Source organism: Pogona vitticeps, chromosome 2 (assembly GCF_051106095.1).
Source record: "Pogona vitticeps strain Pit_001003342236 chromosome 2, PviZW2.1, whole genome shotgun sequence".
NCBI lineage: Eukaryota > Metazoa > Chordata > Lepidosauria > Squamata > Agamidae > Pogona > Pogona vitticeps.
Window position 1 is genome coordinate 160,753,165 of NC_135784.1, and position 14,802 is coordinate 160,767,966.

General features: G+C 41.4%; 1 protein-coding gene across 3 annotated transcripts in view; it reads right to left on the reverse strand.

Annotated features, from left to right (window-relative positions):
* Positions 1-14,802, reverse strand: part of PITPNC1 (phosphatidylinositol transfer protein cytoplasmic 1) — a 188,933-nt gene that overhangs the window by 68,077 nt on the left and 106,054 nt on the right. For all 3 annotated transcript variants that reach the window (XM_020782271.3, XM_020782276.3, XM_078384584.1), the window contains exons 3-4: positions 4,786-4,874; positions 2,489-2,496 (exon numbers count right to left, since the gene is read on the reverse strand). In XM_020782271.3, coding sequence (XP_020637930.1) covers positions 2,489-2,496; positions 4,786-4,874 — 97 coding nt within the window. The remainder of the gene's footprint in view (positions 1-2,488; positions 2,497-4,785; positions 4,875-14,802) is intronic.

Consider the following 14,802-nt stretch of genomic DNA (forward strand, 5'->3'; position numbering starts at 1 on the left):
TTTGTATGTGTCATCAGCTTCTTATTGAGCCATACTCTCTTTGTGAGTCTAGAGAACATGGTGGCTGCTTTGCCAATGCGTTTATCCAGCTCGACATCTAGAGAGAGGGTGTCAGAGATGGTTGAGCCGAGGTACACAAAGTCATGAACAACCTCCAATTCTTGTGTGGAGATGGTAATAGAGGGAGGTGAGTCCACGCCCTGGCCCATGACTTGTGTTTTCTTCAGGCTGATTGTTAGTCCAAAGTCTTGGCAGGCCTTGCTAAAATGATTCATGAGTTGTTGGAGGTCTTCAGCAGAGTGGGCAACAATGGCTACATCATCTGCAAAGAGGAAGTCCCGCATGCATTTCAGTTGGACTTTGGTCTTCGCTCTCAATCTAGAGAGATTAAAGAGCTTTCTGTCTGATCTAGTCCGGAGATAGACGCCCTCGGTTGCAGCTCCAAAGGCATGCTTCAGCATGACAACAAAAAAGATCCCAAAAAGTGTTGGTGCGAGGACACAGCCCTGTTTCACTCCGCTTTGGATGTCAAAGGGGTCTGATGTTGAGCCGTCAAAAACTACAGTGCCTTTCATTCCCTCATGGAAAGATCTGATGATGTTAAGGAGACAAGATGGACATCCAATCTTGGGAAGTTTAAAAAGGCCATCCCTGCTAACCAGATCAAATGCTTTTGTAAGGTCTATGAAGGCCACTAAGAGTGGCTGTTGTTGTTCCCTACATTTCTCCTGCAGCTGTCGGAGGGAGAATACCATGTCAGTGGTGGATCTATTAGCTCGAAATCCGCACTGTGATTCTGGATAGACTCTATCTGCAGGCACCTGTAAGGGCAAGATATTGGGAACTTCCACAGTAAGGGCAAGATATTGGGAACTTCCTCATATATTTTATCATTTTTATTCTGCTTTTCTTGCTTCAACAAGAAACTAAAGGTGCCTCATAACTGATTCATAAGCAAACAATGAAACAGAAAAGTAACCAAATATAAAACAAACATTAAAAGAAAAAAATACAAGCAAATCAGCAAGTAATACAAACCAAAAGCAAAAGAGTTAACCAGGTGCTAAATCTACATGGGAGAGACCTACTAGAACACAAAGGGCCTTCAGCCCTGAATGGACCACCACTAAGGAAGGAGCCAAACAGAGGCAAAGCATTACAAAATTCAAGGTAATATGACATCTCAGGATCCCACCCAATAGCTTCACATACTGGCAGAATATAAAGCAGTCCTCTCTAATGAGCTCAGGGAATAGGCAGAGTCATACGGTAGCAGATGGTCCCTCCAGTATCCTGGTCCTATGCCATTTGGGACGTCAAAGATAGCCCTTTCAGTTGAAACCAGAAGCAAACTGGCAACCGCAGAAGATCATGTTATAAAGTAGTCACCATGTTATTGCTGAAAAGCTTGCAGCGGCAGTTCTGCACCAGCATGCTAAACACTCTTCAATGACACTCCCAAGAGAAGTGCAGAGTTACAGTAATCTAACTCTGACGTCAATAAACCCTACAGGATCACAGACAGATCTTCCTTTATCAGAAAAGGGCATAATTATTTCACCAGGCTCAGGTATGGAAAAAAAAATCTGTCCTCCTTGGACATTTAGGATCTGTATCTGCATCCAGAAACACGTCTAAGCTGTGTTCGAGATTCTTCAAAGGGAGTGCAATCTATCTATCCAAAAGCTACTATCCCTATTTTTTTTGGACAGGAGGGTCTACCAATTGAAAGCACTTCTTCCTTGGGTGAAGTTTCCTTTTGTTTACATTGTAGCTCATTTTTCAACCATGATTAACTTAGCAAAGCTTAGCCAACACTTTCTATTTAAGAGCAGCATTCACCTGAAATTTCAGGGTGACATCCCCCACCCCATTCAGCCACAAACTGCTTCTTCCTTTTACAGAAGACTGCTGTAGGGAAATAACAGCCTTTGTTACAGAACTACAGCTCTACAGTTTTTTCATCATAGGAGAAAGCTAAGTGAAGTTTATTCTGTGCCCTTGTAACTACATTGTTATCTCTTAATGCCTTACGTTCTTTTATGCAATTCCTATTCTACTTTTTGGGCACCAAGCCCAAATTTGCTTAATTTTATCTGGAGATTGCAGTTTTCCAGGCACTGTAGCCAGATTGATGGCCATTTTAAAAGTTAATAAAAGATAAAATAAAAGCTGTCTCCTGACTACCAGCAATAACCAGCACTTCAAAGGTCTTGCCCTTTTTTATTTTTATAAAGATTCCCCCCCATTACAGATAATCAGTAGCAAGCTACATCAAGCTTTTGAAGTTTCTTAATATTAGCTATAATAGTTATTACAATATTAAGTTAAATAATTCATGAGGTTCTTCTATTATTGTCACAATATTCTCACATATGCAAGAAGGATAATCTTCTATTGTACTTTAGACCTCTTATATGAAGTTTATGGCAGAGTTTTTCACCTCTCTCAAAATTAATTTTCATGACAAAAAGCAAGCAAGACTTACCGTATATTCTGATCCAAGTTTGTCCAATGGGGAGAGGGAATAAAAAAAAAGGAAAAGAAGGGTATTATTATTTTTGGTTCATATTGCTTTAATGAAACTAGAAACATACGCTAATAATTGCGCTGACTCATAATAACCATGCAATACTTGTTCACCATTTGGAATGGAACACAATGGTCATTGTTTGTAATTGTTTCATAGCTGGTGGGAGGTGAAAATTAGAGAAGAGGCTACTGAGCCATCAGAGCTGCCAACATTCATCCTATGTAATCATGGTCTTCCGTCCTACCCTAAGGGTTGTTGAGCCTACGGCGTTGGATCTCAGGGGAAAGAAATGTCACCCATGGATCACCCAGAGATGGCTTGGACTACTTTATCACTGGGAGAGGACACAAACTTTGGATTTTGAGAAAGAACACATGAACATGTGTGCACCTTCTTTCCGAAGGGTGGGCAACGTGGCTGGGGATGTCAGAAGACAGGCTTATTTTTATTTTGGCTTAAATGTTTGTATCCCAATTTTTTTCTTGGTCCATCCAAATTTAACTTATGGTTTTGTACCTAAGCAGGACTTCAAAGATAAGTCAAATAAAGTGTATTTGTCTGTTCAGACAGGAGCTGAACAGAGCAGATACACTGAAAGCATACAGATATGCTATGTCAAGCCTGATCCTTACAGTGTAACCTAAAGTAGGTCAGGCATCCTCCTAGTGGGGTGAAGCCATTACTCTCCATCTGCATTTAACTACTAAAATTACATTTTCGTGTGGTCATTTCTTTAGTTGTGTAAATTAAAATCTGACAATGCATGCATTTTTCTGCAACACTGCAATACAGTTTCCATTAAAGGCGTACAAACTGGTGTACTTGGACAACGGCTTCCGGAATTCCTACAATTTCTGGATCTCCCCCAGCCCAGTGCAATTTTAAAAGGGTTATTATACTAACACACGGACTGGATGATATGAGTAGAACATGAAATAATTTTTGGAAATGGTTAGATTAAGAGGCAAAGGATTCGCATTACCCCCCCCTGCTCTTTTTCATGTACAGTGAATCGATTGCTAGAAGTGAGAAAAGCCACTCAGAAACAGTGCACTAAGCTGTGCTTCCTCAGCCCATCTCTTTTGTCCCTTGGGAAGTAATGGGCAGGATCTCAAGGCAACAGTTGTGGAAACCAAGCTGCCCTTGACTCAGAAACCGTTTGCAGAAGCGGAAAGGGCAGAATGGACTCTTGCCTCTCCCTCTTATTCTCTCCTCATTTTTTGTAGCTGCTTTGGCAACCAGTAAAGGTGGCAGACCCTGATGTTGGGAAAGAGTGGAAGCAAAAGGAGAAGGGGACGACAGAGGACGAGATGGAGGGACAGTGCCATCAAAGCAACCAACATGACTCTGACACCACTCCAGGAGGCAGGAGAAGACAGGTGGGGCTTGCCTACTGTGGTCCATATTGCACCCAAGGCCTGAAATACAAGCTCATCAATGTGTTGGACACAGACTCACAACTTCAGGATTTACATCAGCCTAGTATCTCAGGCAATAATACTCATGTAATTAAGAAAAAAGCAGACCCACAAAGCTAGATTTGTTCCTAGAACGATCTACTATCAGCCAGATGTAGAAGAGAAAGTGAGACAATACCACTTGTGGTCACTTATAGATCCCAGCTAAAATGTCTCCAAAATATAATCTAGGATCTAATCTAGATGTAAATCATGCCCGCATTCTAATTGAATTAGGTTGTTTCAACACAAGGAACCTCAACAAGGAATATCCATGCCCTGCAAGATTCCTTGCCTCCAATGTGATGGCGAGACAACAAGCAATTTTGAAAATTATCAGTGGACACATTTTTGACATTACATTTGACTTCATCTTGTAACTGTTGAATTGGAACCCATCATGAAGTTCAGCTGTATTCACGGTGGTCCAAATGGAGACAATGGTCTTCTGGCCCACAGCAGATCTCAAGTAATTCAACAATCCATTACTGATTATGTGATCACCTATCACTGTGCAGAATCTGTGTTCATGTTTTGTATATATCCATGCCTTGATTGAATTGGCAATGTCTTCTTTGGCATTTCATTTCCCCTTGCTCCCACTGCATGTAATGTCACATCTCATCTCATCATGTGACTTCAGTTGCAACTGCAGCTAACACGGCATGCATCTGATGCAGGGGACTCCAATCAATAGAAAGGCCTGTTAATTAGCCTTTATGATAAAACAACAGAATTCTATTAAAACTGAAAGGACTACAAGAACATCTGAAGGGTTAAAAAAACCCAACTGACCTGTAATTGTGTATGGGTAGTAATTCCATGCCTTCTCTGTAACATAAAATATTTTGGGGACAACAGCTCTTGCCCAGCTGGGAAGTTTGCTGTAAAAAGAAACATTATGTCAGATAGGAAAGACAGAAAAACTAAATTTATCTTAACAAAGAAAGAAAGAAAATAACATATGATAGACATTCGGCAGGCAGATTTTAATCACAATATTATTATGGGAAGAAATAATACTGTCGTCTGTGCAAAATATGTGAATATGACCCTGGAAATTCATGTATTGGTTGTGTGATTCTGTTTGGGCTAAAACAGGCAATGCACATTTTATACTAAGCCACAAAATGGCAGCAGTCAAGGAATAATATGCCTTTTCCTCCTTATGCCTTCATCTCCTATAATGTCTGACCTCCTCCAATTGAAAGCGATGCCTTGTGATATTCAAGAATATTCACCATGTGAAAGTTTAATCATTTATCTCAGGTAGAATCCAGCCAATTGTCATATTCCATGGAGCAATAGCTGAGTGCCTCCCAGGGCTCCTGTTTTTACGGATTGCCTATGAGAGACTTACAGATTTATGTTTTATTCATCTATGACAAGGAATTTAATTGTGGTCACAGAAGATTTTGTATCTTGCTTTATATTCATTCCATTCTTCCTTCCTGGATACCCTTCCGAATTTTGACTTCAAAGTTCAAAAAGGAATCTTTTCCTTCTTTGAAAAATTTATTTAGCTCTTTCACTGAACATAGTACAGTGGGGTCTCGACTTACGAACTTAATCCGTATTGGAAGGCAGTTCTCAAGTTGAAAAGTTCTTAAGTCAAATCTGCATTTCCCATAGGAATGCATTGAAAACCATTTAATCCGTATCTGCTCTTTTCGTCCATAGAAACTAATGGGAAGCTGCTATTCCGCCTTCTGCCACTAGAGGGGGATATTTTTTCTTTTTTCCTTTTAACCTAAGATGACTTAGCTTTAAAAAAAAGGGAAAAAAACAGTTCGTAACTCGAATCTAAGTTCGTAAGTTGAATCCATATATTCCTATGAGAGCGGTTCGTAAGTCGAAACGTTCGTATGTCGAGCCGTTCGTAAGTCGAGACCCCACTGTACTTCAAAGTCTTTATAGTTGAACTGATGGTTTTTTTCCCCACTCATACCATCTGATAGATTGTTGCAACTGTTGTTTTGTCAGAAATTATGTATTTCTGAAACAAGAATACTGAGTCTGAATGGGGAGATCCCTTACTGAACAGAACCACAGAATGACAGAATCGCAGAGCTATATAGCTGGAAGGGCTCCAAGGGTCATTGAGTCCAACCCACTGCCAAAGCAGAAAGCCAAGCATCCCTAACAGGTTTATCTTCTGTCTGAAAACCTATAAGGTAGGACAATCCACCATCCTCTGAGGCAATCCATACCACTGTCAGACAGCTATTACTGTCAACGAGTTCTTCCTTATGTTTAGGTAAAATATTTCTTGCAATTTGAATCCATTACAGTACTTCAAAACCTACAACGAAATTGATAACCGAGCTACATAAAACAAGCTTGTTTCACCTTCCAAACAGCAACTCTCAAAATATTTTAAGCTGGCTATTATATCATATTCCAGATGAGGTCTAGCCAAATTAGAACACAATAGTACTATTAGTTCCTGTGGTCTGGACAATATACTTCCATTGATGCAAATGTGTATTGGATTCTCTCTCTTTCTTGCTCTCTCTCTCTCTCTCTTTTGGCCCTTCCTCCATACCACTGTTGACTCCTGTTTTGTGGTTTTCTAAGACCCCTAAATGTTTTCACACATGCTACTGTCACCCATTTTATATTTGTCCATCTGGTTTTTCCTGCTTAAAGGTAAACTTTCACAGTTTCCCCTGCTGAAACTCATTCTGTTTGCATTGGCCCAGTTCCCCCATCTGTTAAAGTCTTGAATCCTGACTCTGTCTTTTGAACTACAGAACTAGTTATCCTTCCCTGTTTGATGTAATCTGCAGACTTATTTAGCATCACCCTCCCTGCCCTTGTCCAAATCATTCTGGGCCATGGGATGTTGAACAATACAGGGCCAGGAATGGAACCCTATGGCATTCAACTTATCACTTACCGTAAGTCCAGGGCGGCAAGAAACCACTGGCAAGTAAACAGGATGTTTTTCATGGAATGGTGGAGGAAACAAGAGAGGGTGTGTCTGTTGATTTGAGGTTGCTTGTTTGTCTGAGCTGTTTGGTGGTTTGTTTGTGTGTTTGTGGCTCTTTGTATGATTGTAGCCATATGCTCTCCTAAACTGCGCAGGCAGCTATGGATTAGTTGTGCCACATTAATTGGGTCAAACTGTTCTGCTTGTACTAAATAGGGAATCTTTTAGACTAAATTTAAAACTGAAACAGGGTGGGGTGCTGAAGGTACGAGAGGATGTATTTGTGGTATCTTAATAGACAAAATGATGGTCTGTGTTACATCCTGATAAATAACTGACCTCCACTTGTTTGTACCTTAATTGTCCAATTTGCTTGCTCTTCTCTATACCCACTCCCACCATTTTACCCTAACCCAACCCTTTGTATTTAAACAACATACCAGTGTATTGGGGTCTGCAGGGGTTGCTTTCATTTCCCAATTAGCACCTACTTTCTCACAGATTGTAACTTAGAAATATGAAAGGCAGTCCCTTTCACATTTATTACAGAAGCCTGGTTTGGTGTTGACTTTGTTGTTGCATCAGAAAGGCTGCGTACAGGAAACTCGCTTTCTTGATGGCATTCATCTGCTTCTTTAATCAGTTGGTGTCTCCCAAATTAGAAGTACACAGAAGGAGGCTAAAACTGCAAATAAATACTTGATGGATCAAGACAGAGCCTTCCACATAGCCAACTTCCTCTCTGATAAGGAAACAGCCTTGCAAAAAGCAGGCAGAAAACTTCGTTAAAGACTTTACAAGGACAGTAGTTGCAACCTATTTTACTTTATCCCCTTTCCACTGAAGACTAACTCCCACCTGTTGTACATTTTGGAACCAAATTTCATATTCCTCTCACCTATATTTATCAAAATAATGAGTTCAGCTTGGATTAGTAGAATTATTGCAATGGGATTCACTGGTCATATTTTACAAAAACAATATCCTCATTTCTTCAGCATATATCTGAGTACTCCCAATGCAGGATTGTTCTCCTCCATTTAAGTGCACATAGTTAGGACTTTATCTGCACAGTAAACATATTTTTCCAAGCAACAATGATTTATTACAGGAGATTTTTTCATCTTCTATAAAAATGATCTTCAGGATAATTTGCTGAAGCTGTTTGTATAAATATAAGAAGTCTAGTCCTATATCTTCAGGTTATGAATCTCAAAAGGAACATCAGTTTCTCCATTGCTTTGCAAACATTTTGATGCTGAATAAACACTAAATAATGAATTACAATAATATTGCATCTTTATATTTTATTTGCCTCTGAGATCTAGAACTTTCGTGGCCTTCTCCCTTCTCTTACTTCTACAGTTGTTTTCTCATGTAGATGTTCAAATAACTGGCAAGAGTCCTAATTAGAGATGGGAGTATTCATATTCATATACAAACACCCCCACACAGGTGGAGATAACAAGGGTATGGGCCTATGGTGGCGGACGGTCCACTCACAAATCTGCCGCTGCTGCAGGCCCCGCAATCCTTCCTATCACTCTGGAGCTCATGATCGGCGAGACACTCTTTGACCTGGCAGGGAGGCTTGTCGTCCCGCCTCCTGTCAGGAGTGGCGAGCCAAGCTTGGTGGCAGACAACGTTGGCAATTATATACCCATCGCCAATGTTTCTTTCCTCAGCAAGGTAGTTGAGAGGGTAGTGGCCAATCAGCTTCAGGCCCTCTTGGATGAAACTGACGCCCTGGATCCATTTCAGTTGGCCTTCAGGCCATGCCATGGCACGGAGACGGCATTGGTTGCCATGCTGGATGACCTACTTAGAGATGCCAACGGGGGCAAAATGTCCTTGTTGGTTCTCCTTGATATCTCAGCCGCCTTTGATACTGTTGACCACGGTATCCTCCTGGAAAGGCTCTCCGAGTTGGGATTGATGGCCTTGCTCTTGGTCCTTCTTGGAGAGTCAGCTCCAGAGAGTTCAGCTTGGGGAGAATGCAAGGGCCCCATGGTCCCTCAATTGCAGTGTTCCGTGGGGTTTGATCATCTCCCCAATGCTGTTTAACATATATATGAGGCTGCTGGGGGTGTCATCAGGGGATGTGGAGCTTCATGTCACCAATATGGTGATAACACCCAGCTCTACATTTCCTTTTTTCCATCTGCAGTGGATGCCGTTCTGTCCCTTGAGCACTATCTGGAGACTGTCCTACAATGGATGCAGTCGAATGGACTGAGGTTGGACCAGGACAAGACCGAGGTCTTGCAGGTGGGCACGCCCAATGTCAGTGGTTTGGGTAACTCCCTCTCTTTTTTGGGGGTGTGTGACTCTCACCACAAAGAATGTGGTGTGCACTCTGGGGGTCCATCTTGACCTGGCACTTACCATGGAGACCCAGGTAGCATTCATGGTTCGGTCTGTCCACTTACATCTTCGGCAGATCACTCAGCTGCGTCCCTATCTAGATACGATGTCACTCACCACACTGGACCATGTGCTCATAGTTTCAAAAATAATTACTGTAATGCTCTCTACGTGGGGCTTCCTTTGAGAGTGATGCAGAAGCCTCAAATGGTCCAGAATACGGCGGCCAGGCTATTAACTGGGTTTAAAAGATTTCACCATATTTTCTCCACCCTGGCTGCCTTGCACTGGCTACCTATTTGCTTCTGCATCGATTTCAAGGTGTTGACTATTACATACAAAGCCCTAAATTGTTTAGGCCCTCAATACTTGGCAAAACGCCTTCTTCCGGTTAGTTCTGCCTATATCACACGTTCCAGTCAGGCTGGGCGGCTGAGGGGCCTAACGCTGAGAGAGGTCTGAAGGGAAAAAAAACTAAAAATTGGGCCTTCTTGGCAGTGGCCCCTCGTTTATGGAACAACTTACCTATAGAGATCCACTGGCCCCTTCGCTGAGGGACTTTAAGACCAATCTGAAGACATGGCTATACAAGCAGGCCTTCCCTACAGCCATCACCTAGCTATCTTTCTTTTTTCCTTTTTTCTTTTTTCCCCATTTTGGCTTCTGCTGTTAATTTGGGTCTTATTCTTAGTACATTTATACTTTTATAGTTTATTTTTTATATTTTATGTAAACTGCCCAGAGTAGACACGTTCTAGATAGGCGGTATATATGTTTAATAAATAAATAAATAAATAAATAAAATGTTAAAGTGGTACACAGCAAACCCTAGAAGTAGCGGGTATGTTTAGCTTGGAGAGGGCTGGATTCAAGAATTCACATGCCAACAGTGTTTAATTTCTGTTTCCCAACTTTCCATTTCGAGGAAAATCTTTCTTCTGTTGTGAGGAAACCTTATGAACATGGGAAACATATCTAATGGTGGGCATTTATTCATGCAGAGTATGAAAGGAAGCAAGATTTTTTTTTTAAACTGGGAAGGTAAATTTGAGCTAAAAAATAAGGCAGATGAGTTAAGCAGTAGCACTATTGCTAGTGGCAGAAAAAGTTTCTGGTATCTCTTTAATCATGAATTTTTAAAACAAATTCTGAACAGACATTTGTTAGGAATATTTCAAATACAGGATATTTGATTTTCTCTTGCAAACTGGACAAAGTAAGAGATCCATTATGTGTATTTAAATTCCATCATTCTATAGAGCCAACTAGATTTCTTCCATAGTGTCAGGGTTCCTTAGTCAAGCTCCCTTCTTTACAGTCACTCAGCCACATTGCTCTTGCTTGTCCTGAGGTGGAAAAGCCCAGGGGCAGTAAGACATAGTGAAGACTAAGGAAGTTTGACTAAGTCTCCCAGGAAGTTTAACACACACAAAAAAGAAATTCTCAAGGTTAGGCACTGAGAACAAGCATGCTAACCTTTCAAGGTAGCTGCGAACACTACCACACATGAGCACTATTACCACCACCCAAAAAAACACACTAAGGTTGAGGCAAGGACTTGCTTTAGTACCACAGACCCTCTAGCCAAAATCCAGACAGCTGCTCGAAAGGATTTTTGTGGTTTATTATTTGTTGTTTGTTTGTTTATTATATCTCTATCCCACCCATCTAGACCAAGGGTCTACTCTGGGCGGTTTACAAATTTAAAAACAAGAAAACCAAAAACATATATTATAAGTCCAATTCTTGTGTAGAGATGGCAATATTTCTTTAAAAATAAAGAAAGGGGAAAGGAAAAACAATTCCAAAGAGCAAAATAGTAGTGAGTTCCCAATGATTACAAGAAATGGTTATATACACCTGTAGCGTTCAGCCCTGCCCTCACCTGTCCATCACAGCTGAGCAGTGTAAAAGGAGCCAATGAGTGACTGAAGGTGGTGCTAAAGGGGGAGTGGCTTGTATATAAAGGGGGGGGGTGTATGGAGTATGTGAGGAAGTTCAAGATGTAGAGAGAGATCAGTGAGTCTGTGAGACAGTGTGCCAGAAAGTCAGTGAGAGTTAGGGTTCTGTGTTATTGAGTTCAGTGAGTGAAAGAAATTGATTATCAACTGGTGATTTACATATTTTATTTTAATAATCAAATAAACAAATTTCAAAGAAAATACAAGTCTCAGTGAATAATTGGTTTGGAAGCAGCAATACCTGGTGGCAGCTACTTGGGAAGAAGAGTGAGCACCTCCGGGAGGCCTGAGATAATAGAGGCTTCAGCGAGCTCGCTACAACACCATTTTTCACTTTTACTCCTATTTACTTTTACAAACACCTAACAGTCATCTTTTTGAAATTTCTTTAGGCCATGAGGACATTTCATATCAAAAGAGGAATGACAAATACACTACTTACTCAGCACTGTTATTTAAAAACGAGCAGCTTTTCTACTAATTATGAGCATGCCGTTTCTTCTTGCAGCTCGAGGATCACAGCACTTAATGATCAACTCCCAGGTGTTTGCACACAGTCCTTTCATTCCAGACCGCTGAATTTGCACATCACACCAGCAGCTTGGCATGATGCGAGCGCACCAGAACAAGCTGCAGCAAAGCCTTGGGCGTTTATTTGCCTTTCTTCTTGCCATCTTTTTTCCATGCAGCCAGGAGGTGGCAATGGCAGCAAAGTTCATATGGGTTAACTTCCCGTTTTGCTTAAGCACAGTCTTAAGTTGTTTTATCCCAGCTGATGGCACAAAAAACCTGTGGCTGACTCAGTGGAAATAAGAACTTCTACATTCTTCCCTGGACAAGGCAGGAGAGGGGTGGTAAATCCAAGGGTTCTTCTTGCTAATTCAGCTTTGTTTACACTAAGCAAACCTATGACATACAAATATAGTCCTATGTGTAGGCATCCTTCAGTCTCGAGAGACTATGGCAGCGATCGCGATCCTATGGCACATGTGCCACAGCTGGCATGCAGAGCTCTTTCTGCGGGCACGCGAGCCATAAGTCACCGGATTGCTATTCCCCCCTGCAGCCAAACCTCAGGAGGCAGCTGCAGCCGCGGTGCTGGTGATTTAACAGACGGCGGGCCGGGATCCAGAGCAGCTGGTGCTGGCAGCGGATCCAGAGTGGGGTCTCTGGACTCAGGAATCCTTCTGCCGCCATTCCGGTTCCGCCACCACCACTTCCAGTTCTGCCACGGCCGCAGTCCACCACCCACTGGGTTTACCCACCCACACCAGTTTGGGCACTTGCACCCAAAAAGGTTCGCCGCCACTGGACTATGGTAACATGCTCTGAATAGAGGTCTTGGAACAACATCTAGTGTGGCTGAGAAGGCCAATTCAAGAGTGACAATCCCTTCCACAATGAGGACAAATACAATCTGTCCCCTGTCCAGCTCTCTGATTTTGCTGCTTTCAGGATTGCCTCTTTGCCTTGGCTGGCTGGACAAGGGTCTCTTCGAATTGGGAGAGGCCGTGATGCACCACCTGGCTGCAGGCTGAACGTTCAGATGTCAAGGTTTCTCATCTGCTGAGGTCTATTCCTAAGGCCTTCAGATCCCGCTTGCAGATATCCTTGTATCGCAGCTGTGGTCTCCTTTTGTGGGGCGATTTCCCTGCACTAATTCTCCATACAGGAGATCTTTTGGAATCCGACCATCAGTCGTTCTCATGACATGCTCGAGCCAACGTAGACGTTGCTGTTTCAGTAATGTATACATGCTAAAAATTCCAGCTCATTCTAGGATTACTCTATTTGGAACTTTGCCCTGCCAGGTGATATGAAAAATCCGTCGGAGGCAACGCATATGGAAGGTGTTCAGCTTCCTCTCCTGCCGTGCATGAAGGGTCCAGGACTCACTGCAGTACTGGAGTGTGCTCAGGACACAGGCTCTATAGACCTGGATCTTGGTATGTGCCGTCAGCTTCTTATTAAGCCATACTCTCTTTGTGAGTCTAGAGAACATGGTAGCTGCTTTGCCAATGCGTTTATCCAGCTCGACATCTAGGGAGAGAGTATCAGAGATCGTTGAGCCAAGGTACACAAAGCCATGAACAACCTCCAATTCTTTTGTAGAGATGGTAATAGATGGTAATGGAGGGAGGTATATAGTCCAGCCCTTCACAAACATGGGAAATTCTCATCCATTAAATGAAGTTTGGAGTGTTCTTAACAAAGGCTGGGATTATTGTCCTGGGGATTTTGAGGTGTTGAGCAAAACTGCTACACCTTCTGGGTGGTGCTGAATTTTGGAAGATCTCCTACAGAACCCTTTCTCCTAAGAAAATACATACATGCTTACAAGTTTCCTGCTGATCTTGAAAGACCGAGTCTGGCTCTCCCAGGTGGGTTCATCTTTTCACCCCTGAGCTTTGCTGGTGTTCATCACCTCTCAGCTTCCCTTTCCTGTTAGGGCATGTTGGACACCTGGCCGTTATGGACACCTGGGCATCACTAATATCTGCAACACTTTTCTTTATCCACAAAGTAGGTCAATTGAAAAAGATCTAGAGAACCTCCTTATTTGGAATTAGAGTAATTTATCTGCTGTACTGCTCTGCTACTGGTTGTACCCAATGTAGAATTAGCTACTACATTTAAAGCTATAGATGACAAAGAAGACCATCTGCTAAATTTGATGCAGCCCATGTATCATCCATGAGTACTGAGCTTTAAAAAGTCAGGATCATTCCAGATAATATAATTAAAAGAGTTCCGGTTTTGTACAATGTTTTGCTTTATCTCTTCAGTTTTCTTTAGGAAGCACAGTTGCTTCGACCTCTATTTGTCAAAAGAACAGCATCTTGTAATTATCTGATAAAATACTCTTTTTGAGGCTGATCGAATTTTGAGTACTATCTCATGACTACATTTCATTTTAAGCCCTTGGTTAAATATTAATTTATTGCAGTAATGTTAATGGAAATGAAAAGTGATTGATAAGGTCATTGTTAAATCTCTGTTGCTATGTACTTCTGTCATAATTATATTTGATGTACTACAAGAAATTCTACTTGTTTTTACATCTGTTTTAATTCCAGATTCTAATAGCAGTTCTAAATATACCAACAGGAAAAAAACTTTAATTCTGTAAACAAATTTTCATCCATATCCAATTTGTTTTGTACCATCCAGGAACAAAACTGTCCCATGTGTTCCATGCATAATCTGGAATTAATTTTGGGAAATGTATTTACCACAGTACTGCATGCTATTGTTACATTTTCTGTCTCTTTTGCTTGTTCCATTTATTCCCTCAAAAACTGTTGCGAGAAAGGTTAGTCTTCAGATGGTGACCTCAGATAGTGAGCTTGGTCTACCATGCATGAATGAACAAAGATTGAATTCAGTGTGGCATTTTTGTTTGATTCTTTTAAAATATTTGTATGCTTACTGTTTTAGCTTTCAAATATTGTCTTTTATGATGTAAGATGCCTTGGGTATTTTTTTAAAGAGAAAGGCAGCGTAACAATATTTTAAATAAATCAATAAATTCAAATCATCATTCAAGTCTCCTTT